General features: G+C 25.6%; 2 protein-coding genes across 2 annotated transcripts; one reads left to right on the forward strand and one right to left on the reverse strand.

The window, feature by feature from the left end:
• The first annotated feature begins 252 nt into the window (after positions 1 to 252).
• Positions 253 to 8,766, forward strand: LOC112598491. The gene is made up of 3 exons (XM_025344973.1): positions 253 to 466; positions 2,693 to 2,960; positions 7,542 to 8,766. Exons 1-3 carry the CDS (start codon positions 278 to 280, stop codon positions 7,946 to 7,948), a joined length of 864 nt encoding a protein of 287 aa, XP_025200758.1. The 5' UTR covers positions 253 to 277; the 3' UTR covers positions 7,949 to 8,766.
• Positions 8,767 to 16,853: 8,087 nt separating this feature from the next.
• On the reverse strand, positions 16,854 to 23,920 carry LOC112598432 (mitoferrin-1-like). Its single transcript, XM_025344895.1, has 5 exons — positions 23,639 to 23,920; positions 22,404 to 22,784; positions 21,354 to 21,633; positions 20,985 to 21,292; positions 16,854 to 17,400 (listed from the first exon to the last, which is right to left on the reverse strand). Exons 2-5 carry the CDS (start codon positions 22,518 to 22,520, stop codon positions 17,062 to 17,064), a joined length of 1,044 nt encoding a protein of 347 aa, XP_025200680.1. The 5' UTR covers positions 22,521 to 22,784; positions 23,639 to 23,920; the 3' UTR covers positions 16,854 to 17,061.
• Positions 23,921 to 24,606: the final 686 nt, after the last annotated feature.

Here is a 24,606-nt window from a genome sequence, read left to right on the forward strand (position 1 = left end):
CATTAAAAATTACTTTTAATAGCGTTTGACATATTTTCTAATGCATAATAAATAAACTACTTTTACGTGCGAAATTTCCACCTGCTCTCATGGACGACTTGAGACGGCCCGAATTTCCTTGAAACGCTTCTTCGCAATGGCAGGTGTGAATGGACAAGAAATAAATCAATCGACAGGATCTCATTAAAAAACCTTAACGTCGAATTTTCTTTTAACGACAGTCATTAGTTCCTCGGTAGATGCGATCCGCGGTCGGTCATCGTGTTAATATAATAACATGTCGCAGCTCAAAATATCCTTTGCATTATTAACAATGACGTTAATCATCTGCAAAAGTTCACAATCATCAATGTTTGACCAGTGTGATACTCGTCACACAAACCTAACCCAAGAATGTGTGGGAAAATTGATATTAAACACTCTGGTTAAAGTCAGTGAAGATCCAGAGAATTTCATCAGATTAAATGTAAGTGTATAACATAATATTATATACCTCAATAAATTTAATATAGAATGACTTTATGTAATATACAAAAACTGTTTTCTAAGTGAAATAATATGTCTATAATTCATGTCAAAATCCTAATATAAAATGCATGTAAAAAAAATGTGCGTATATGTTTTTAATATTTGTATACAGATATAAGATAGTTGTTGGTTCTTGTATTCAATGTTTAAGAATTTTGACTTAGTAAATAATTTTTACCGATATTTATAAAAAATTAACTGAAAAAATTTTTAATTTCTCATGTCTATAAATAACTCAAAAAGAGTTAAAAAAATTTAAAAATTGTATTTTATTAAAATAATAATGTAGACAACATTTGGTAGACATTTTCAAATACCTATTGTTATTTTATTTTGAAGTACAAAGAATATCATAAATTATTTGAGGGGATATAATTATTTTACGAGTAAATATCGAATGTCGTAAAAATTAGAACTCAAAATGCTCATAAAAAATTAATTTAGCTTTCCAATACATTTTTTTTCATGTACCTATAGCTTAAAAACTAATAAAAAAAAAAAAAAAACATTTTATTAAAATTTTAAATCTTGGGTATAAAAACAAAAAATTTTTTACAAAATAGTTTACTAATTTATGCAATTTTTATAAATTTTGTAAAATTCTAACTTAAAACGCTTTTAAAAAAATATTGTAACTATTAGTTAATCAATATTTTTAATTGAAAAATTAACAACTTATGAGGAGCCTTGTATTATATTTTCAAGAATTTTAATTGACATTTATAAAAAAAAAAAAACGAAAAAAAAATTTTTAATGCCTATAAAAAGCTTAAAAATAGTCAAAATTTAAAAAAAAATATCATAAATAAAAAACAATAATATAAAGTTTTAGTTAAAAATTTCAATATCTAAGCTTATTTATTTATTTATTTTTTGAGTCGCATCAAAAAAACAAAATTTATTTCATCAAAAATTCGATTTGCGTAGAAATTCCTGTTTTTTCTTAATTTTTTGTTTATTTTTCTCAATTATAAAAATAATTACTAGAAATTTTTAAGTCTCTATTTCTCCAATATGCAAACTCGATTCAACTCAATATCCAAAACCTCTCCCATTTTCAAAAATTAAAGTATTTTATCAACAACTTATCATGTAGGTAACTCATTTACAAAAAAAAACACATTATAATAAAATCAAAATATACATTGCTCCTCTCAGAATCTAAAAAACAATAAATACAGAAAATTTAAATTAAGTACATTCTTCTTATCATATTTTATTTTTACAAAACAAATTTTTAGTTTGTTTTTTACTTATCATAGTGTTTTACATGTTTAAAGCATTCAATATCTCTAATTTTGTATTCTTCGGCAGATCACCTTAACAAAAATGTCCAATATCCATAAATAAATAATTTCTTATTTATAAACATTTTAATTATAAATGTATGATGAAATGAAAAATAAAGTGTCTAACAAACCTGACAAAATAAAGGTACCTACACACATATTACAACGCTATGGCGACTATCGTCTAAACTTACGAGTAAATAACAAATTATCGTTTCAATATTCAAAATTATTATACAAACTTTTCACATATATTAAAAAAAGGTTCTAATTTTAAAAAGTAAAAAAAAAATCTAAATAAATATTTTTTAACAAAAATCTAGTGTTAACTTTATTGGTATATTTACGAGTTAAAATCCAATTACAAAATGATACACATATAGAAGTACCTACCTATTAATATAAAACAATAATATTTAGTAGATATGTACTTAACTGTAAACTGTATACACCTATATCATATTAAATATTGAACAATTAATTGGAACTAATATTAAAATCAAAACCCTCTATCACTACATCATTTATCATTAGCAATGGATATTATTCTATTTATAGGACGAGCGCATAATTTGATTCTTGAGTATTGATATAGAATGTACAATATTGTGAATTTATTAAACTATTTTGTAATTTAAATTCCACGCATAAAAATTTTTTAAACCTAAAAATTAACTAAGATATCGATTGATGTGAATTTTAATTATTTTTAAAGTATTTAATGCATGCGATTATGATGTTTAATTAATTTGAATTTAAATATTAAATTACACATCGTCTGATAAGTAAAACTTCTTTTTTACATATTTTTAAATAAATTCTTTTCTTATAGACATATTAAAACGATGATAAGTATATATTGTTTTATTCTATAGCAATTGAATGACGACAGTGGAACGACTATGCGATTTATCAAGCTGAAATTCGATAACGATACAATAAACATAGATCAACGCTACGAAATTGACGAAAGTAGATCGTGGAATACAGGAAACTTTTGGGATCAATTGATTTACGCATTCAAAAAATTGACCAATTACAGTAACGATCACGGAATTTTGTTGTCCCTCCCACAATGGTCAAAAAGATTTCCACCTATCACGGTCGTTGACGAGAATGACGTTCTACAAGTAGTCAATGAAAGTGAGTATAAATACATATTATATGATATAACTTATTGATGAATAAAAACAATCATTAAAATTAACATTTTATAGAACCTTTAAAAATATAATAAAAACCATTTGAATATTAGTCTTTTTATAAGTAATAAAAATCAAATAACACGTTTACAAACCACAAATTTTGATTTTTAATATTTTTTTTTACTTTTATTGGATTCATTCAAAATAACTAAACAATATCTACCTTATAATATTTCCATCTAAAAACAAGTACTAAGGAATATATAATTTTTATACATTCAGTGGTTTATACGCATGGTTAAGCATGTGATTTCTAACCCAATTGCTTAACCAGATGTGTAATATGTTTTACTATTTTACTGTAATATTAAATAGTAAAATTTATGCAAAATCATAGTAAATTTACAAATTTAATTGGTATAATTTCAGTAAAATGAACATGATATACGTGGGACAATAGAAAGTACCTACAATTTATTTTATAAAAATTTTAAAATGTCTTGGATAGTTTAAACGCTATAACTAAGACTATTATTTCAACATAAGTTAATTGACTCAAGTTTAAGAAAAACACAAGAAAAAATTAAAACATATAGATACAATGAATCATAACTACATCAAACAGTATCATTTTAAAAACTATCCAATATCGTATTAAAATCGTTCTAGATAATTATACCTAAATGTATATCATATTATAGAAACATACACCTACCTAAAATATTACAAAATAGATACCTATATAAATAAACAATGTATATCAGATTTATCTACCTAGCCTTAACAAAAATATTTGTTTCCCAACGTACAGTTATTGATTTTAATGTATTTTTATAATTTCATTTATAAATTCAAAAAAAAAAATTTAAGTTTCAAATGAAATCGAAATTTACAGTGAACTAATTGAATTTTTTATAAAATAACGACAATTTAAAAATCAGAACGAAATAATGTATATAGGTATTAGGTACTATAATTGTATTAAAATTATTTTATTTTTATAAATTTATCATTTGAACTATCAATTACTCATGTATTTCATAACTCAATATAAATCAGATAATACAAAACAAATCTAAATATAATAATGCAATAAATAACTGTATTATATATTATAATATATTAATTGTTTTATAGAATACCTATAATCATCAAATAGAATTATCATTTTGAAGAATTCTGGCTTACAAAGTTCAAAACCCTACTTTATTCTGAGAAAATATTCACGACTTAATTTTCAACAGAATATAATATCTACTTTTACTTAAAAGACAAAACAAAATATAAAGCCAAAATCCTTAAAATTACCATACTACCTCCTTAACTTTTGACAAGGTGTTATAATATGTATAATATGCATGCAAAAACTCAGTAGTTGTGAAATAAAAATTACAAAAAAATATTTGATTATGATTAAGTCACTTTTTAAGAAGTGTTAGAGAATTTATAAGTCAAGAAAAGTTTAAATGTTCAGTCTACTTATTATAGTTAATTTTATATTATTAAGGTTGGAAAGTTATTAATAAATTATAAAATAGACAATTTTAATAATAAAGTTTTTGTCACTCTTTGTGTTTTGTCCTCGGCAGATTCGAGTTATTGAAATTCCATTGTAGTTTGATTTGTTTACACAATAAAAAAATTATTACTATTAAATATTAAAAATACTAATCGCTTCACGTATAGATCGACGATTATGAAGTTCGCTATGGAGAAACACTGATTAATCATTTATTATATTCTTAATTTTACCACATCGCTCTTCAAATAATTTTGTATAATAATATTAGGTACTCAACGATCAGTGCCTAAATATTATGAACTATATGTTGCTTGTTTTGCTAGTTGATATTTCATACTTACTCCTACCCAATACCCATTTTACATGTATCAAAAAAAAATCGAATTAGCGCGTGGAGAGCATAATATATTTTTCATTTTAAAATAAAAATTTATCTCGTATAATCTACACATAAAACTTTACACGCGACGATATATTTATAGAATATATAGTAATATTGTATAAATAATCATAATTTAATAAAACGTATAGGCGGCACAATAGGTTTCCTTCGTTGTTGCAAAAAATACATTCACATAGTGTAAGGTACACCGCGAGAATTAATTTTATTTTACTGATTATACTCGTATACAGCCTATACAGGTATTGATAATATTAAAACTACTTCAATCCAAGTAAAATATGTTATACATTATTTCACATGAAAACATTAATAAAATCTAAAACAATAAATATGATTATATTCTACATACATGCACGAACGTTACTCCAACAAAAAAAAGAATAATAAGCAAAAGATTATCAAGCGTTTTAATTGTTCACGAGATTTTTTTTTTTAATTTGTACCGATTTATGACTGCATTAAACTAAAATATATTTTAAAATAAAACATGTAATTACAACATAATATTGTTGTTAATATGGTGATAAACGCTGTATAATTAAAATAATTTATTCTCTCTTAACGTTAAATTTGTAGGCGTTAGTTTTAACGTTATAAAATATAAACGTACATAATACAAAAAAGATATTCTATTACCTACCTACTTATTTTATCAATAAAATTAACGCTCTAAAAACTGTGATCATAATATAGACATAATACACACACAAGATGGATTCTCATTGATTAACCACAAAATTATGATTATAATAATAATTTACCTACCTACTTAACAGGTGTTATGATGAAAACTTAATTTTGATGTGCACACAAAAACTAGAAAACATGTTTTATCATAAACTTTATGGGATTGTTCTACTTGTTCTAGTATTTACTATTAACTATTACCTATAACTTATAAGTATTAAGTATTTCCGTTAAAAAGCATAAACAAAACATGAATACTATTTGATTGCTTATTTTATCAGTTAGTTGATTATTTTTTCATTTAATGATCAAATAAAACACAATCGATAAGTGTTTCATGCCATCAAAATCAATCAATTATTCATTTATAAGGTGACATCATTATGAATTTTTAAAAAAAATAACAATAGCTAGGTATAGTATCTACCTTCAATTTATAATTGTTGCTATGTATGCCGTAATTATTTTCATTTAAAAATTAAATACATTTTACTTACAGATATTTTCTTTCAAAAAAATTGATATTCGAAGTAAGTTTTCAAAACTTTTCATTAATTATTCAAATAAACAGTTTTATCCCTTCTACTTTGTACAAAAACAAATTATAAAAGATAAGTTATAAATAAATCCAACCTAACCACAACTATTGTAATATAACAAAGTATTTTAAATGACGGGTATAATCCTATGCAAATCGTAATAATGTCATTTTTAAAGCACTTTTAAAAAACTAAATATTAGTATCATCCATAAATAAACTAATAATTATTATTTCTATTTCATATATATACCTACGTATCAAACAGGATGGATATTTTGAAAAAAAAAAACACTAGACTGTGACTTCGGTGTAAAAATCATGTGGTTACTAACCACTGATTAGTGCCATTTATAAATATGGATAGGTAGGTACAAACTACACCGAAGTCGACAAAACTAACGATGTGGTATCCCATAATATATTGCGAGTTCGATAAAAAACGTTGAACAAAAAAAAAATAAAAATAAAATAAACACGTAATATATACACGACTCACTACAATAATAGAACAAAAAAGCAAACTGTTTCGTACGTGCGTAAATCTTGTTTCGGCTGAATCATTACTAAGTGAAATGTTAAAAATGTTTCACGATTTATAATATACCTAAAATATATTATTATACATGTATACTAGCTCCAAAAACGATTACAATAAGACGACTAGTTTTCAAATTTATACCTGTTATATGACTTAAATGTAGCAATATTATCTACACTGAACGAAAAATACCGGTAATTTTAACAAAAATATAGATCAAACTAATATCATTGTTAATATTGGGTCAACAAAATATTCATTGACACTAAGATGAGATATTTGTTAAAATAAAAATTAACAAATTATTAGATTTAATATTTATTTTTTGTTTAGTTTAACCAATATATTTAATCGAAATTTTGTTAATTTTATCAAATACATTATTAATTTAACGTATATATTTTCTATATATTTATATTATATATAATATATCGTAAAATTTACAAAAATAAAAATATTTTAACAAAATGATTATTGTGATTATTGTTGAATGTAACTAAAAAATTGAAATAAAAATGAAAAAAATCTGAACGCAATGTTATTCTAAGCGCCGCCCGAACTCCCTACAGAGCGGGATTCGTTCTTGCTATAGGACATCTCACGGAAACATCGATCTCTTATTAATTTAATAATGTTAAGTTGTATGTTTAACACAGCTATAATTTACTTTAAAATGGAAATATCAATAAAAGCCTACGAGATTCTCGTGTTGACTGCTTTTGAAAATATACTTTTAAACACTTAAAAGTTAAAACACATAATTATTAACACATACACGCGCGCGCGCAAATATTTGGCATTAGACAGAGCGCCGCAAACACAAAGATTGCCATTGTGGTGCGACTTAGATTTAGTTTTTTTTTTTCACAGTGGTTTACCTAATTACAGGTCGAAGCAAGCATCCGCATAAGAAGTACGCTCTGCTGTTTCCACTGCTAGCCACGTTCAAGTTCCTGGTGATCAAAGCGCTGCTAGTGCCCATTCTGATGGCTGTTATGATCATCAAGAAGATGCTGGTGCTCGGCGTCATGGCTCTACCCACCCTGTTGACAATGTTGCGGTTCTGCCGGAACCCCAACTTTGGGGGCTTTGGGTTCGGCGCCGGTAACTTGGTAGCTACGGGCGCTGTCGGCCCGGTGGGCCAGGCAGCCGCGTTTGCGCCGCTCACCGCCGACATATCAGGCGACTACTCGTCGTACGTGCAACAATCGGCCGCCGCGTCCCAGCAAAACAATGCCTACAAGGACTACTCTAAGAATTTAATGGACGCCGTGAAGACTTACCAACGGCGGTGAAGTCCTCGACGCGTAGTCCTATACAATCGGATCACGGTTGACATTGTCGTCATTGCGTATCGTTTATAATACGAGCACTGTACCCCCCCCTACCCAGCCACAACCACAACAGCGACATTTATAATATCCGACTACCCATTACTCGCATTATGTTATAAATACCTCATATTGTTACAGTAGACAGTAGACACTAACGACACCGTTCAACACGCATATGACAAAACGCATTATCCAACTGACATTTTGTGTCCTGGAAACGCATTCTAAAACATACATTATATTTTTCTTCCAAAATAACCACCAACTTCCAAGTAATTTCCTAAGCTAATGACGATTTATTTTTCGTATTTCCACTCATTTTCAAAAATCATGCGACAGTTAAACGTTAGTATATATACCACTTTGAGCTAATTAAGATTCAAAAACTCACTCTTTGACTCAATGGTGGCCGATGGGGTATTCTCAAAATAACCCTATTTCTTATTTATCTCAGTTTTGATATTGTTTCATTATCATACGTTATAACTTATAAGTTATAACCACAGGTAAATGTTGTAAATTTCTGAGTATTATACTTTGACTTCATTTCATTTTTTTTTCTAAGTATAGTTTACATTAAAAAAAACAAGTAGTTATACGTCCTAATAAAACTACTATGGCTTGATTTACCTACTTAAATGAGTAAAATAACTACGCAATAGCCATAGGTATCTAACTTGATAAACGATTAGTAATGATATCAGTTTAGAGCACAATATCGAATTATCAGATTCTTTTTTTCCAAATTTATATATGCTTTCAAACACATCAAAGTTAGTGAAACCCGTTCACATGAACATTTTACTTAATTAATCGTTTTATATAATAATATTAATAAGTATTAATAGGCTACTACGTACACGTTTATAAATCATTAAATATTTTATTCGTATTTTTGGGTGGTACATTTGTTTTTTTATTTATGATTATTTCATTAGTCTTAAACAATAATGTATTGGTAGTGGACAATAATACTGTTTTTCCGTCATTCTCCTGACGAAGTATACAACAACAGCTTTAAAATGTGTTGTTCTATCGTTTAAAATAATTGTGTTATTCGTTTTTTTGTTTATAAAGTAAAGTTTTATAAAGACCAATCATCAATCCCCACTTTGCACCTATACATAAGTAATACGTATAGGTTTCCAGCTGCATTCAAACCTAGGCATTAATAAGTGGGCAAGCCGTTTGGTATGTTAAAAGGCACACCACGTTTTGATTTATTCCTAAAACTAGAACCTAGATATAGTTGATAATATGTTTTACATTAAAAGTTTAATTATAATTTATAGAATATCATATTATATATTATACCGTTACAAATCTATTTATTTTTTCAATACTTAGATAATATATTACTATTAGGTATTTATTATATATACTTTCATAGCTATTCAATTACGATGTATGTAATTAAGAATCTTAATATTATTTTTCAGCACTACATATTATAATAATATAACAAATATAACAAGATATTATTTATGTATTGGTTTTTAAGTGATTATTTATTACCTTATTATATTTACATAAATATATAACTGTTTATAAACAATTGATATACGGCTGCTCTATGCTCTATACTTCTCTGTTTTTTCTTAACCATTATATAAATAGGTCGAAAATTCTGAATATAACAAAATAAATTAATAAATTGACATTATATAAGTGGTACTCGATAAAATATAGTTGGACACTTTGATGCTTACAACTTACAGAACAGTATCCAGTATATTTTTTGCAGTTTTAGTTTCAATATTAAGTTACAGAATAAAGTTATTCTATTTGATGTATGACTGTACAAGAAACCTACGTTCTTTTCGTGAAAACAATAAAAATTCTTGAATTGTTTACAAAGTTCAAACTTTATTTTTAAAAAAATGTTACCTACATGTGTTTATTACACATGACCACACACAAATTGTGTAGGTAGTACAAATATAAGTTAAATGTCTATATTTTTTCTCCTTGTTACTATACAAAGCATATGCAAAATATATAAAAAGTAGACGACTATTTGTGTACAGCGAAAAATATATTATAAAAATAATAATAATATAATATAACATTAAATAATATTTTTATAATATAAAAGGTAAGAACTTACATTTAAACCGACTTTGTGTGATGCTGAGTCATTCTAATTAACGAAAGGAACAGCATTTTTTTCGGCTAGTACTATTAGTACAAACAATGTTTTCAATCGGTTGGTAGTAAGTCCATTTTAAAAACAAGTCAAAATTGAAACTTACGCTGTGTAATACTGAAGTCTTAACGTGTACATATTAACCAAGGCTAATACGTAATTTCGAAAATAACTTTAACATGGACGAGATGCTACGGGTGTATGAAAATAATACAACTGGATTGTTACTGACAGTATACATTTGAATTGCGATTTGTAAGACTATATAGGTACATACCCAGAGTCTATTTTTCTACAGTGAAAGTTCAGTATTCACGGTTTTACAATTTGTCATATACTTTGCAAAACTTACCGTATACATGTATAATCATAACGCATGTATGTGTGTAATAGATGATACAAGATTACTCGGGTCTATACCCTTAAAATCGTCACTTATAGCCAATCGTACCCTAGCCATTTATTGCAAACGTTAAAATAAATTACTGGAGCATGTATTTATTTATATAAGTAGTTAGATAATATATATGGTAACGAAGTAGGTTTATTACAATCAAGTTACATATATTACTTCTTGACGCCAATATGATCAAGGCAACAAGGCAAGTGATTCTATCTCACCAATCATAAACATAATAGGTATATCTACTTAGGGGCGGATTTGATAATTTGCCGCTCTTATGCCGAATGAAATTCACTTCCCCTATTCTAAAAAAATTACTTTTATATTACTAAATGTCCTTAAATAAATTCATAAACAATAACTTTTTTCTTCAAGTTTAATTTAAAAATAAAACATTCCGATTCAAATATAATACCTGTTATTTATTTTTATAAAGCAAAAATGTATAAAAGAAAAACAATCAATCATTTACACGTACGTATACTTATGAGCGAACTGACAACTATCAACTAACTCAATTATAAATGGAAAAACCTTAGAATCGAATAAACGGAGTAATAATACAGTATACTAAGTGCCACGTGATGAACTCGTACCGACCATGATCACCATAAAACGAATGTTTAAATAGCGTTAAGTGTATTATATTTATATTCTATAAGCAATTAGATAAGCTAGAACAAATCACAATTTTTATCGACGAGTTCCTGGGAAAAAAAAAAATAAAATATTACTTTACTAAAAATAAACGAATACAAAATCCAAATATACCGTTCAAAATGTTGAAATGGTAAAATTAATTAAAAATTATGTAAATTTATCATATAAAAACAAAATAATATTCAATACAATTTTGACGCCCTCCAAAATTTGCCGCTCTATACAGCCACATAGTTTGCAGTGCCTTAAATCCACCCCTTTACTTACTCTTCAAAACGACTGAACGATTAAATACATGCAATTAATATACCTACGTATCGATCTGCAACCCACACAGATCGTCATTCGTCAAGGAAATTTCACGAATGACTATATGGTTCGACGGTAGTTATTGGTCAACTGTAAGTCTATAACGAACGACAGACGCTTCATGCCACGAAATATTCTTCAAATTCAAACAAGCGAAATATTATAAAAGTGTAATAGAGGAACGTAAAAATGTATCCAGTTTTTGCAACTAAAAGCATTCCGCTAAGTACAAGACATTTTAGGGTTGTAAATCGGTTGGTGGGTATCAGGAATATAAGTAGGTGATCCTGAAGTTACCGCAATGGTTGGTTATTGATGCGAAACGTTATGTTTTATTCTAACATCACAATAATACAAAATCTTAATCTTTTGGTATTAACAAATTAATCGAATGTACCTACTTATAAATTATATTTTATTAAAATTTATCAATTTTAATTTTTAAATATCATGAATGAAATTGTTTCAATAATAATATCAGGTTCTAATTTAGTAGAATTTAACCAAATAACGGCATGAAGATTTTCATTTGTTATGCGAGATCAAATTTTACGTTTATTGATTTAAATAGTTAAAATTACTTTTTATTTATATTTTAATACATTATTTTAAATGTAAAGAATGTATATATTGTATTTTTTATTTTTTACGTAAATGTAAAATATTATAGATACCCAAATAAATGCTGTAATGTAGAATACTTTTGCGGGCCTGATAATAAATTATGGCGAGCCGTAGTTTGGCTACTGCTGTACTAAAAGAACGCTCAGCAAAAAATAAGTCTAATGTTGAGTACGTAACCGTATAAATTAAACATAATTTACTATATTATACGTTTTAATTGTAATGTAGTTGGGGTGTAACAAAAATATACTTTTGCCCCCCTTGGATTACATCTGAAGAGTCAATTGCACCCTCTACCACCCCTTCTTCAATGCCACTCCTCTCGGAACAGAACGTCGCATCCCCGCTATCGTAAATCTACAACTGATCTCTGACCTCAGTACATTTAAGTAGGTACAATAATAACGTTTAACACAATATAATTAATCAATAAAACAAATTTTCCTCAGTAATAAATAATAATATACAATTCATTACAACAGAATCTATAAACTCTTTATGAAATTGAGAATTTTTGAGCCTCAGCAGCAACAATACACGATAAAACTAAATAAAAGGTGTTATTTTTAGCGATATTTTTATCGTGTTCAAAACAATACCAGCCATTAATAATGTTTCAGAGTTGGACGTAAACTAACATGTATAGTAGCGACTTGTGAGGTTTTCATTTTAAAGTTAAATTCACTTACGAATCGTGTCTTTTATTCAAAATGAAATATAGAGATGGCCGCACGTCGAAAACGTTTACTTCAGTTATGAACCATAACAGGCTCAATGAAGGAGATCAAAATGTTAATATATATAATTCTATTATTTGACTGTATTAAATTTGTTTGTTCTTCCACCTCGGACAGGATTCAGTAACACTATTCTGTCAAAAAAAAAAAAAATTTAAAGTCACAATACATACCAAGCGTATTCAAAGTCCATAAATATAAATACATTTTAATCGAAAATTATAAAACTGTATAACACAATGCAATAAACAACTTAATCGTCTATCAATGTTTTTAATATATAATTACCAATAGGTTTACAATTCCAATTACTGATTGGCTATTTAAAACACCATAAAAGTAGCAACAACAAGATAGATGCTATAAAGCTCATAAAAAATAAAATAACTTAGTACCTACAAGAGAATAAGATAATTAATGTTATTGTCAGTTTAATGTGATAGGTAGTAAGATAAAAAATTTAATTTATTCAGCTAAAAATCCATCTAATAATACATTATAAACTTTTATATATAAATTTTTCTCACAAAAATTGTGAATAAAAGTAACTTCTTAATCAGCATAAATTACGTAAGTATGTTTAGTGTTATTAAAATTCACAGAAAATAATTAGATAGATGAAATTATCAATAAAAATATTAATTAATAAATTATTAATAGGTAACAAGAAATCTTTTTAATGATTTACACAAACATTTTCAATAATAATTAATTTCTAAGTTCAATTAAACTACATCAAACCCTTTAACTTAACAAATAAGATTAGAGTTGATAAAATACAATAATTAAATGTTTGTTGAGTTTACTATTATGGGGTGGGTGAAATGTCACCGTGTAACAGTAATAGTGTACGTAGAACTAAGTCAGAAAAATAAACACTTTCATTTAATGTTATACAAGAAAAGTCAAGAATATTTTTCACACAATAATCGAGATAAATCATTTACTTGGAATCCTCACGGACACCAGGTAAAAGCTATTTTTTGTGAATCTCGTGTTTGAAATAATTGTTTGGTAATCATTTATTATCACTAAGCAAAGCATATTATAGAATACCTCAATTCTAGAAAAGCTAAATTGTATTTCTCCATACACATACCTATTACAAAAAATAATATTATGAATCAAAGTCAAGCAATTGTTTATATTTACCACCAAATTATAAATCGACATTGAAATATTGGTAAAAGAAACCTACTTAATATTCTAGTATTTATATACTAAATGGTTACAAATTTGAAAGGGTACAGAACTTCAAGAACCTAGGCGCAGAGATCAATGAAAATGCTAATAGCCACGAAGAAGTTAAAAAACGACTTATGGCAGTAAATAGATGCTACTATAGTCTAATGCTACTATTCAAATCAAGATTACTATCAATAAAATCTAAAATAACATTATACAAAGTCATAGTCAAACCGGTTGTTCTGTATACATGGGCCACGACAAAATCGGACGAAGGAAAATTAGAAGTTTTTAAAAGAAAGATAATATTAAGGAAAATCTTTGGTCCAAATAGAAATAACGATGGAGAGTATGAAGTGAGAGGAAACGGGGATTTGGATGATCTATACAAGGAACCTACCATTATTGGGTCCCTGAAGAGCACGAGGATAAGTTGAGCGGGACATGTGTGGAGGTCAGAAGGAATGATTGGATTAATAACTAGATGGAAACCCAACACTAAGATACCTAAAGAATGCCCCAGACAAAGATGGGTAGATAGAGTACAAGAAGACTTGAAACTTCTAAACGTAAGAAACGCGGAAAAAAGTACAAATGATAGAGAGGAATGCAAATAATATGTTGTTGCGGCGATGGACCTTAAAGGCTAGTAAAAACCCAGAAAAAAGAAAAGATTTATAAACCCGTAATACTCATTACAAAAAAAAAAAAAATACAAATCTAATTGAATTTTAAACTATCATAAAAAAATATAAATAATACATACTTCAAAAATTTTTACTGGAAACTAGACCAAGATGTTTCAAAGACTTCATGTAAAAATATTAACTGGTGGACAAAACAGTAAAAAAATAAACATTTACGACAAATAGGATAATAATAGATTCACATAAATATAAAATAATCATTTAAGTGTAATATTTGTTCTTAAATGTGTTTATATTTAGATAGGTACAGTAATTTGTAAGAAGCTGATAACCATATTTTAATAACAGTTTATGATTTATGAGGGATTAATAATTAACAATATAATATAACAAAAATAATTATAATGGTGTTTTTATTGTCTGTATGTTTTAATTTTTTTTTTTTTTTTACAACATTCGCTTAAAACGAGCAACAAGTTGTTTACATGATGATATATAATGATTAACAGAAATGTCATTTTTGTGAAGCATATACTAAATTTATATATAAAAAAAAAATATTGATTTTATTAAATATTTACTATTTAGATGTAACTATGTCTATGAATATTAAATATAGTAGGTACTGTACATATACAAAATAAATAGTAATCACTTGGTAATAAAAAAAACCTTGTGATGTACATAAAATATTGAATAAACTTAATCATTGTAACAATTTAATTTCATTAACTTGCATTTACATTTTAAGTGTTTATTATTTATAATATTATTTGTTATTGTAACCATACACATTGCATTTTATCATTCTTAATTTTTTATAAAAATAAAATTATTTCAAATTTATATCAAACGTTAACATAATGATATTACTTTCCTCCAAAGTGAACATCGTTATAATAACAAAAACATATCATGTAACAAAAAGTAATAATAATAGTAATAATAATAATAATAATAATAATAAAAATAAATGAACATATCACAGACAAAAAGACATTTTAACATTTTTAATACACCTAACTTGTTTTTATATTTAAAAAACATAAACAGACTTGTTAAAATACAAGTCTATAAATTTTAAGATGGGTATGCCTTGTATTGTAAAGTGAAGTATTTTAATCAGTAATAACTCATATTCTTGGATAGTAAAACACAAGATCCTATAATATTGTTATTAACACTGTAAAACAACAACTAATAACTATTTAAATCATACCTTAGAAAATAGTTAGTATTACATTCAACTAAAAAAACACAATAGAAGACTACAAAAAAATCATCTTAGGACTTCGGACCATTACAACCACAACTACAAGAAGTTAATAATAATCTTTTGAACAGAAACACTTTTTACTAATACATTAAAATCAAAACAGCAAAATTTATAACTTGTAATTGAAATAACTTCTTTATAACTAAAAAAGACCATATACGAGTATGTTGTGTAAATTATATACATTTTAATATTTTATTACTTAAAAATATTTATGACTAAATTGTATATATGGAAATATTATGTTTCAAATAATTGCGTCTATCAAAATTTATAAAATGTCTCTGCTGATAACTTTTATGCTTGTGCTTTTTGTTCAATCGTCCAAAATGTAAGATTGCAAGATATTTATACAAATATATATATATATATAATCAACTAGGTATATGTCTATTCTACAGAAACACTATTTTAACTATTATGACAGTGTTATAAGAATTAGAAAATAAGGGTCAATAGGTACTTATTTTTACATTTTAACCAAATAAATATATTGTACATAGATATTATTATATACATTTATACATGTTACATATTATACACTAATAAGATAACATAAATATATACAATATATCTATTTGGTTACTATTTTATAAAGTAATATATGTATATGTAAATATACATATACATTCAGTTTTTTTTTTAATTAATTATAGGAATTGAGTTTGGGACAGAAAAAAAATTTAAAGGTATACAAATAACAATAATAATATAATTTTGCTCACTAATCAAGTCATCAATATTTAAAATATAAAGTGAGTAAGAATATAGTTATCGTTTTGAATTTTAAGAAATCTAATATCTGTAGTTATAATATGAATTCTTCTTAAATGTTAATATATTTGCCATAAAACCCGCATAGTTTTTAAAAACAAGATTATTAACAGCTTTGTGCTTTTTAATTTCTATATTTTTTTTCTTTATACATTTTATAATTTAATACAGAACATCAGAAACTAGAAGATTTAACTTGGATACGCAACACTATGCAATTAATAACAAACCTAATTTAAAAACAATTTGTATACATAATAAACTAATGTCTGCCCACAATATACTAGTTTAAACCAGGTAACTCAATACTAACCTAAATTTGCTGACCTTTAGACCCATCATCTCTAACTGTATAATGACTATATATACGTGATCTTGAAGCTACAGGCAAATCACATCGAACGCTAGTTTTTTTTGTAATTTTTTCATTTATTAATGCTGAATTTATTGGAGGAGGAGGAGGAGGTGGTCGATCATCAGAAATGTTTGATTTCTTCATTAATACAAATTTGAAAAATTCATAAGTCGTCCAAGATATAGCTGTTGACGGCATTTGATATAAGACACGAGCTATCATACCTCTGAAAAATCCTCCAGGGCCACCTAAGGTATACACAGTTGTAACTGCACGGAATAAACCTTCAACTCTCACCTAAAAAATATAAAACAATTTAAATGATTATTTTAAGTATGTTATAGCTAGTATATTAAATTGTAAAACTTTGTATAAAAATGATTTATAAAAGATTGACATTCAAATCATTATAACATTAGCCACAAGATACATAAACTAATATATCAAATTAATTTTGAATTTAAAATAAAATAAACAATATAATATAAACTAGTAATCAAGACAAAATTGAATAATAGTAAAATATATTGAACTAATAAACAACTAATTAGTACAAAAAAATTAGACACCCATTAATTGGATAATTAATTTTTCTAATAGCATATTTCTTTGTATAATTTTATAGTCCACATTTATAATAGTAAATAATTAATATTCATGAATATGCTAAAAATAATAACAAAATAACCTATGAACTTGTAATTCTTCTATTCATAGTGTAGTTCTTTGATAACTACTTTGAATAAAAAATAATTTGTATTTCCAATATCATTATTCATTATATTTTTAATTTTAAAACAAAATTTGAATTAAAATAATATATTTAATATAACTACATAAAACATTTTTTTCATAATATCTTATAATTTAAGTATTGTGTAACTATAATATGAGATCACCTACCATTCATTATGATAATTATATAAGTGACTTTTTAACCCAGTTACAAAAAATATATAACCGCACAAACATTCTGATAGCCAATAAGTTAATGTAAAATATTTCAACAGAATAAACTTAAAAATAGATCATACAGAAACATATTTTAAACAATACACATTAATATATAAAAAGAAAATAACAACAAGTATTTCAACAACCAAATATTTTAATACCTTTACACTTATAACAGCTAAAAAAAAGTATTATATTATTCATAAATTCAAGTGGATACTTGTGATATATTCTGAAATGGTGTAGCTGAACTTTGTCACATACACCATTATCATAAAAACATAGAAATAATAAATAGGAAAATGTGTGCTGAGGAAATAATTTTTGATTACACATTTGGCATAATATATTTTTAGTGATTCAAAAAAAAAAATTAAAATACAATTTTGTACTTTTTAAATAAATGAAATTAGATAAAAACAAACTAAATTTTAAAAATTTATAATCGTAATTTGAATATTTGTTAATCAAATTAGAAATTAACAATCAAGTTTGAAAAATGTACTGTTATATGCAAAATAGAAAAATTGGTTTAAAATCTATACTGTTGATTAAAATTATATTTATTATTAATTCTGATTATTAAAAAAAATGTGAATAATATTTATAACACGTAATTTCAGTTTTTTATATATAATTATAGACAAAATATATTTTTATTAATTAAAAAATTATAATACTAAATTTAAATAGTTTATAGTGTTTTTACATTAACCAAATATTTACAATAAAGTTACTTATTTTTATTTTGGAATATAAATTTGAATCTTATAATGCCAATAATGTGTCTAAAATTTTGTTATTACTTAATTAAAAATTATAAATGGAAAGTAAATAATAAAAGTCAGGTTTTTCAACTATTTTTAAATTCAAAATATAATACTTAGGTATATTTAAAAAAAAAATAAATACTGATTTAGTTATTTAAGTTATCTTTGAAACAAAATCTTAACAGAAAAATAAGGTTATTTATATAGTTTATATAAAAAAAATTATTAACAAATCAATATTACAAAAACAGAATTTCTATCTAGTTACCTATGAAATAAGATCCAATCATGAAAGTATATTGATTACATTACTTTCATAAAAATTATAAATTACAGTATTGAGCTTTAAAAATAGTACATCTTATACAGGTACACTATTATATAGAACATTTATAATGGGCAAATTCGCCATTTAAATTGGCCATCTGCCATTAAACCTATTGAATGGTCAAGTTTGACAATTAAAACATGACAAGTTTAAGAGTTAATATTGTAGAACACTTGTTTGAAAACGTATCTATCCATTATGGATACAACACACATTTCATGTTTTTTATGCATATTTTTACAAAAATTTAACTTTTATTTTTATAACTTTATAACTTTTTATACATATATACAATATTAGGTATAGATGAATATTTTAAAATTTATTTCAGAACAAAAATTGTTTAAAAAATATTTTTTAATTATCTATTAAAACTATGATGTTTTATATTTATTTTAAGAAGTACCTCCCTTTAAGAATAATGTTTTATGCAAATAAAATAATTTGTCATTCAAATATTAGAATTAAAAGTAAATAAATATTTATTTACAAATGAAATAATTCAAAATTCAAATCTTATTTCTAATTTTAATAAATTTTGTTTTCAATGTTATTAAGTAATAAAACTAACTAAACATATGCATTCACATCAGAATTATAACTTAACATACGCAAAATGAAAATAATTTAAATAATTTATAGATAATGTAAATATTCAAGTATAAAGAATATTTATTATAGTAAAAAAATTTTTCTTACATAACTATAATGAATATTAATGTGAAAATATTTAACTAAATATATTTTTAAGCAATTTTAAATAATAATGCTTTTATACTATTAACTACAATTTAAAATTTTGTAAGATCATTTTTTACCGAAACAAAAACTTGCCATCTATAATAATTATTCTTTAATTTTTAGTTTTAGAACTCAAAAATCACATTAAAAACTCTATGTACAAGTATTTTTAGATAAAAAAAAAAAAAACATCAACTAATGGTAAGATTTTACTTATTTTTATTAATAATGAATATCTCAATACGTTTAATTTAGTACATTTTGATGAATGAAAAATAAAATTATTTAGATTGTTTAAAACTCATAATTCAAAAATAACCTATTTATTATCATTTCTTTAATTTGTCATTATAAATAATTCTAAATTATATTTTTTATAAAATTATTTTTAAGTACTTAAATTTCCATTTCCCTTAGATATGATATTAAAAATATACTAACTCATTTTCAATACAGTTTGACTTCAAAGTGTTATATATAAATATAATTTTGAAATAAAATGTAAATAAATATTAAGTTAAAATAATTTAATTTTAATCTAATAAAAAAATGTGTTTATCTATTTTTCACTTTAAATTAAATATTATTGTATTTATCAAATGTAAAATATTAAATTAGTTTATAATATTACTTATATAACCACAATCAAATGAATTTAAGTATAACAATTGGTCTAAATAAATCAATAACAAAATGTTTACTATCAACAATAGAAATCTAACCTTGTATACATGACAACATTAAATAGTTCAATACTTGACATATATTACATTCAAGCAGAATTTAAATATTATTCATCAAAAATCTATTTTTTCAAGAATAAATCAAATCTTTAGTTTATATACTGATTTGTACATGTTTATAATAAAATGTTCATACCAAAATCATAATTTATTTTCTTAAATGTTAGCTTTATTAAATTTAAATTAGAATTAAATTACAAATGGATATTGTAATTATGATTGATGGCATATATTAACATAGGTTAAATTCTGTTGTATTACTGACCTAGTAACATAACATATTAATGGATAAAATACTCGTTAAAAACTATGAAAATTATTCTAAAAAATTTGTTTTTTACTTACATTTGTGGTTTGAGTGTTTAACAAAGTCTTGCATACATCTAATGGTGTTGTTATGGCAGCTGCAAGCCCACCAGCAACACCTCCTGATATCATATGATATAAAGGATTGTATATCCTATCTGGATTCAAAAAATTTTGACAATACTCATATGTCATGAAATGAACAATTTGAAATGGTGCATTCATGAACAATTGTACCATGTATGAACGATAGAATGCTCCTAATCCTTCAGTTCGCCAAATCGAACTCACACAATTTAAAATACCATTGTATGGTGAATTTGACATTTGCAAACGTTGTTTAACAACTAATCAAGAAAACAAATGTTTTAAAACAAAATAAAATAAAATAGGCAATGCTTTTTTTACCATCTGTTGGAGTCATAATTGCATCATGTATGATAGTTGAAACACAACCAGCTACACCTGAAGAAACTGTCGTATTTAAAGGAGTTTGATGAGAAATTTTTTGCTTCAAATGTTCATAAGATGCAAAGTAGAGAGCATGGGCAGGACCAGCACCTATAATAACCGTTCCCATTCCGCGCATTGGTCTTAAATATCCTTCATGCTTTATCATATTGAAAAGGACAGTTCCAATTCCTCGATTCCCTACATTTCCAGATGGCATGAATGCCTGCAGCCGAGTCTAAAATAACAAAGAAAAATTGATTAAAGTTCAATAGATAAAATCAACCAAATAATTAATTTAATTGTTAATTAATTAAAAATGGAAAATAAACTAGCAGGTTATCTTTCATAAACATAAATTACCTTAACAGACTTTAAAGTTCACAATATATACCTTCCTAATAATACAAAAGATAAATGAAATACAAATTCTAGGTTAAATTTGAAATTAGTTTAAATTCAAATTTTAATGAAAATAAACTGAAAATTAAAACTAATGTAAGCATTTAAAAATTAATTTTATAACCAACCTAACTAATAATTCTAATAAGTTATGAATAACTTAAATAATACTTTAATAACCTTATATATACATAACCTACATTAATTTTATATTTACATTTTCATTAAAATATACAGGAAAAAAATTAAGTATACCATATAACATATTATGTACCTATTATAATAAGAATAATCAAAATTTGTTAACAAAAATAAATTAGTACACCTAAAAGATTAAGGTTAAGAAATAATAATCAATCTAAACTAAAACTAGAGCTAATGAACCATCAACGGATATTATATACATAGTAAGGTTTTAAAAATTAATATTTTTAAAAGATGTACCCAATTACTGAACTGCAAGTATTAATGTCTTAATAAATCTTGAGGTAATATGATTATCGATAAATACACAGTACACATTTATACAAATTATATTAATATTTTATTCCACAAATTCCATACTTTCTAAAATATATGAATATACACATGCTAACATACACTTACCTTTACAGAATCCAAAGGATACATTACACAATGTTCCATAATTCCTGCAATGGCACCAGCCATCATGTGATCAGTCACATTAGATGATGGTATGGTTTCATATTCATCAAAACTCATAATAAATTAATTAATTATGAACTAATAAATAATTATATTTATTTCTGAATAGGCGAACTGCCGAACTGCCTGCAAAACTTGGTTTAGTGAAAGTGAACTAAGTGAAGTCGCTCGAATATTTTTGCCCCGAGGATAGTGTTATGTGCCATGAACTTGAAGTTAGTAATGCAATTTTGACGATTGATTATAACGGGTTCCCAAAATGTGATACCGCTTTACACAACGAAAGTTGTGAAGTCTACACAAAATAACGTCAAGGCGCACCTTTAAAATACAATTTTAAATTATGTTAATGTATAATACAATTCTAACAAAATAACGTAAATAATAAAACATATACATTTTATCATTATTATCTAATTTGTAAACAAAATTAAATTATAATATATGAACCATATACAATTTAAATAATTAATAAAAGCATAACATAAAATTTTTTAATCATATGTGACGTAATAATTTACTTAGCTAACGATTAATCAATAATTTCATAAGTGGAGATGAATAATTTTTAATTATTTATATCATTTGAATAATTATTGAGAAATCGTATTGACGATACATACTAGTATTATACCTTATTTATTAATATCAATGATGGTTATATTATATTATGCAAACTGTGAAGTATAAGTTATTTTACTCATTAGTTATTACTAAACCATAAAACACGATACTCGGATTGCTAAAGTGCCATTACCCATTAGTCATTAGTATTAAAGCCCAAAAACCGAGTGTTGATTAAAATATTAAAATTAAAAATATTATCATTTATTTATATGGTATAGGCCTGTTATCACACGAGTATTGCCATAGAATGTAATGTTCGTGACTTACAAAAAAAAGGAAGAAATATTGAACACTTGTTATCTATTATTTTATTAACACGGTTGGCGGTTATAACTTTATAATCACGATCAAAGAAGTGACTAAAATGTAGATACTAGATTGTAAGTACACGTGCGACGTTCACCGGTTCTAGGTGCTAGTACATGACGTTTCTATTATTTATTATTGATATGCCCAGATCCCCCTCCCTTTCCCATCCAATAACTTCTTGTCAATTTAATCATTGTAGTTTGTACTTTGTACTGTTTGTAGTGTTCTAGTTTTTCTACCTTTGAGTTCAGTTATAGTGCGATGCAGAAATGGCCAAAAAGTCGCTGTATGCTTACAAAACCGTATGTCATCGTAATATGATCGATGGAGATTCCGTTGAACGTAAAAAACATTTATATTACATTTAATCCGCCGTGGAAATGTCGCAGAATTGAAATAAAAGTGTCTAAATTAAGAAAAAAAAAAAAACTACAAGCTAATAATGCGGCGAACGAACACGGATGAGAGTAAGAAAAAAAATAAACAGTTTAAGATGTGTGTACTACCTATAACCTGGCAGTGACGGGTGACTAAACAGTGTTAAAGTTTTAAGAATTTATGAAGCATTGATATTTTGATGATGGTGTGGCCGTGACGGTCGATTGGTAGAACAACATCGATAGTTTGAACTATCGTATACCGTAAATATATTTCTCAAAACGCTATCAAACGTTTACGATAGGTAACCGCCAACCGGTAAATCAACAAAACTAGAAAAGTAGATCACGGCGAGAACTGAAAATATCGTACATTATAATTGTTTTGAACGATAAGTCGGTGCTGGCTAAAAATGTGAAAGTTCTGTCAGTCCTATGAGCAGCAGTGCGCCTGTAGTACAAGTCTCGGTCGTCAAAAAAAAAAAAAAGAAACAATCGATATGCCCACTATTCAAATAATCGCATTGATATCAATTTTGTGGTGTGGCAACAGAATGATAATGACATGCATTTGCGCGTCATTCGTAATTTACTATTTATGCCCTTCGGCGGCAAGTTTACCCGCCGCCGACTGTTATGTAGGGCGATTATGTAGTGAACAGTGAACAAAATAATTATTATGATTATCATGGCGTTATATAAAACAATGTCATGATTCTAGAAACGTTATTAGTCTATTGGTTATGTGGCATACTGGCACAAGCTGAAAATAATAAATAATACGTTTTACCGTGCCAGCTGATTTTAATTGCACCGAGCCACCGAGGACA

Source organism: Melanaphis sacchari, unplaced genomic scaffold (genome assembly GCF_002803265.2).
Source record: "Melanaphis sacchari strain LSU unplaced genomic scaffold, SCAv2.0 Contig48_pilon_pilon, whole genome shotgun sequence".
Classification (NCBI taxonomy): Eukaryota; Metazoa; Arthropoda; class Insecta; order Hemiptera; family Aphididae; genus Melanaphis; species Melanaphis sacchari.

Excerpts from the sequence above, each read along its gene's own strand:
- LOC112598491 (XM_025344973.1), top strand. The coding sequence starts at position 278 with ATGTCGCAGCTCAAAATATCCTTTGCATTATTAACAATGACGTTAATC. Across the intron at positions 467-2,692 it reads AGAATTTCATCAGATTAAAT|CAATTGAATGACGACAGTGG; the intron begins GTAAGTGTATAA and ends TTTATTCTATAG. Across the intron at positions 2,961-7,541 it reads TCTACAAGTAGTCAATGAAA|GTCGAAGCAAGCATCCGCAT; the intron begins GTGAGTATAAAT and ends ACCTAATTACAG.
- LOC112598432 (XM_025344895.1), bottom strand. The coding sequence starts at position 22,520 with ATGAGTTTTGATGAATATGAAACCATACCATCATCTAATGTGACTGAT. Across the intron at positions 21,634-22,403 it reads ATCCTTTGGATTCTGTAAAG|ACTCGGCTGCAGGCATTCAT; the intron begins GTAAGTGTATGT and ends TTGTTATTTTAG. Across the intron at positions 17,401-20,984 it reads TAAACACTCAAACCACAAAT|GTGAGAGTTGAAGGTTTATT; the intron begins GTAAGTAAAAAA and ends TATATTTTTTAG.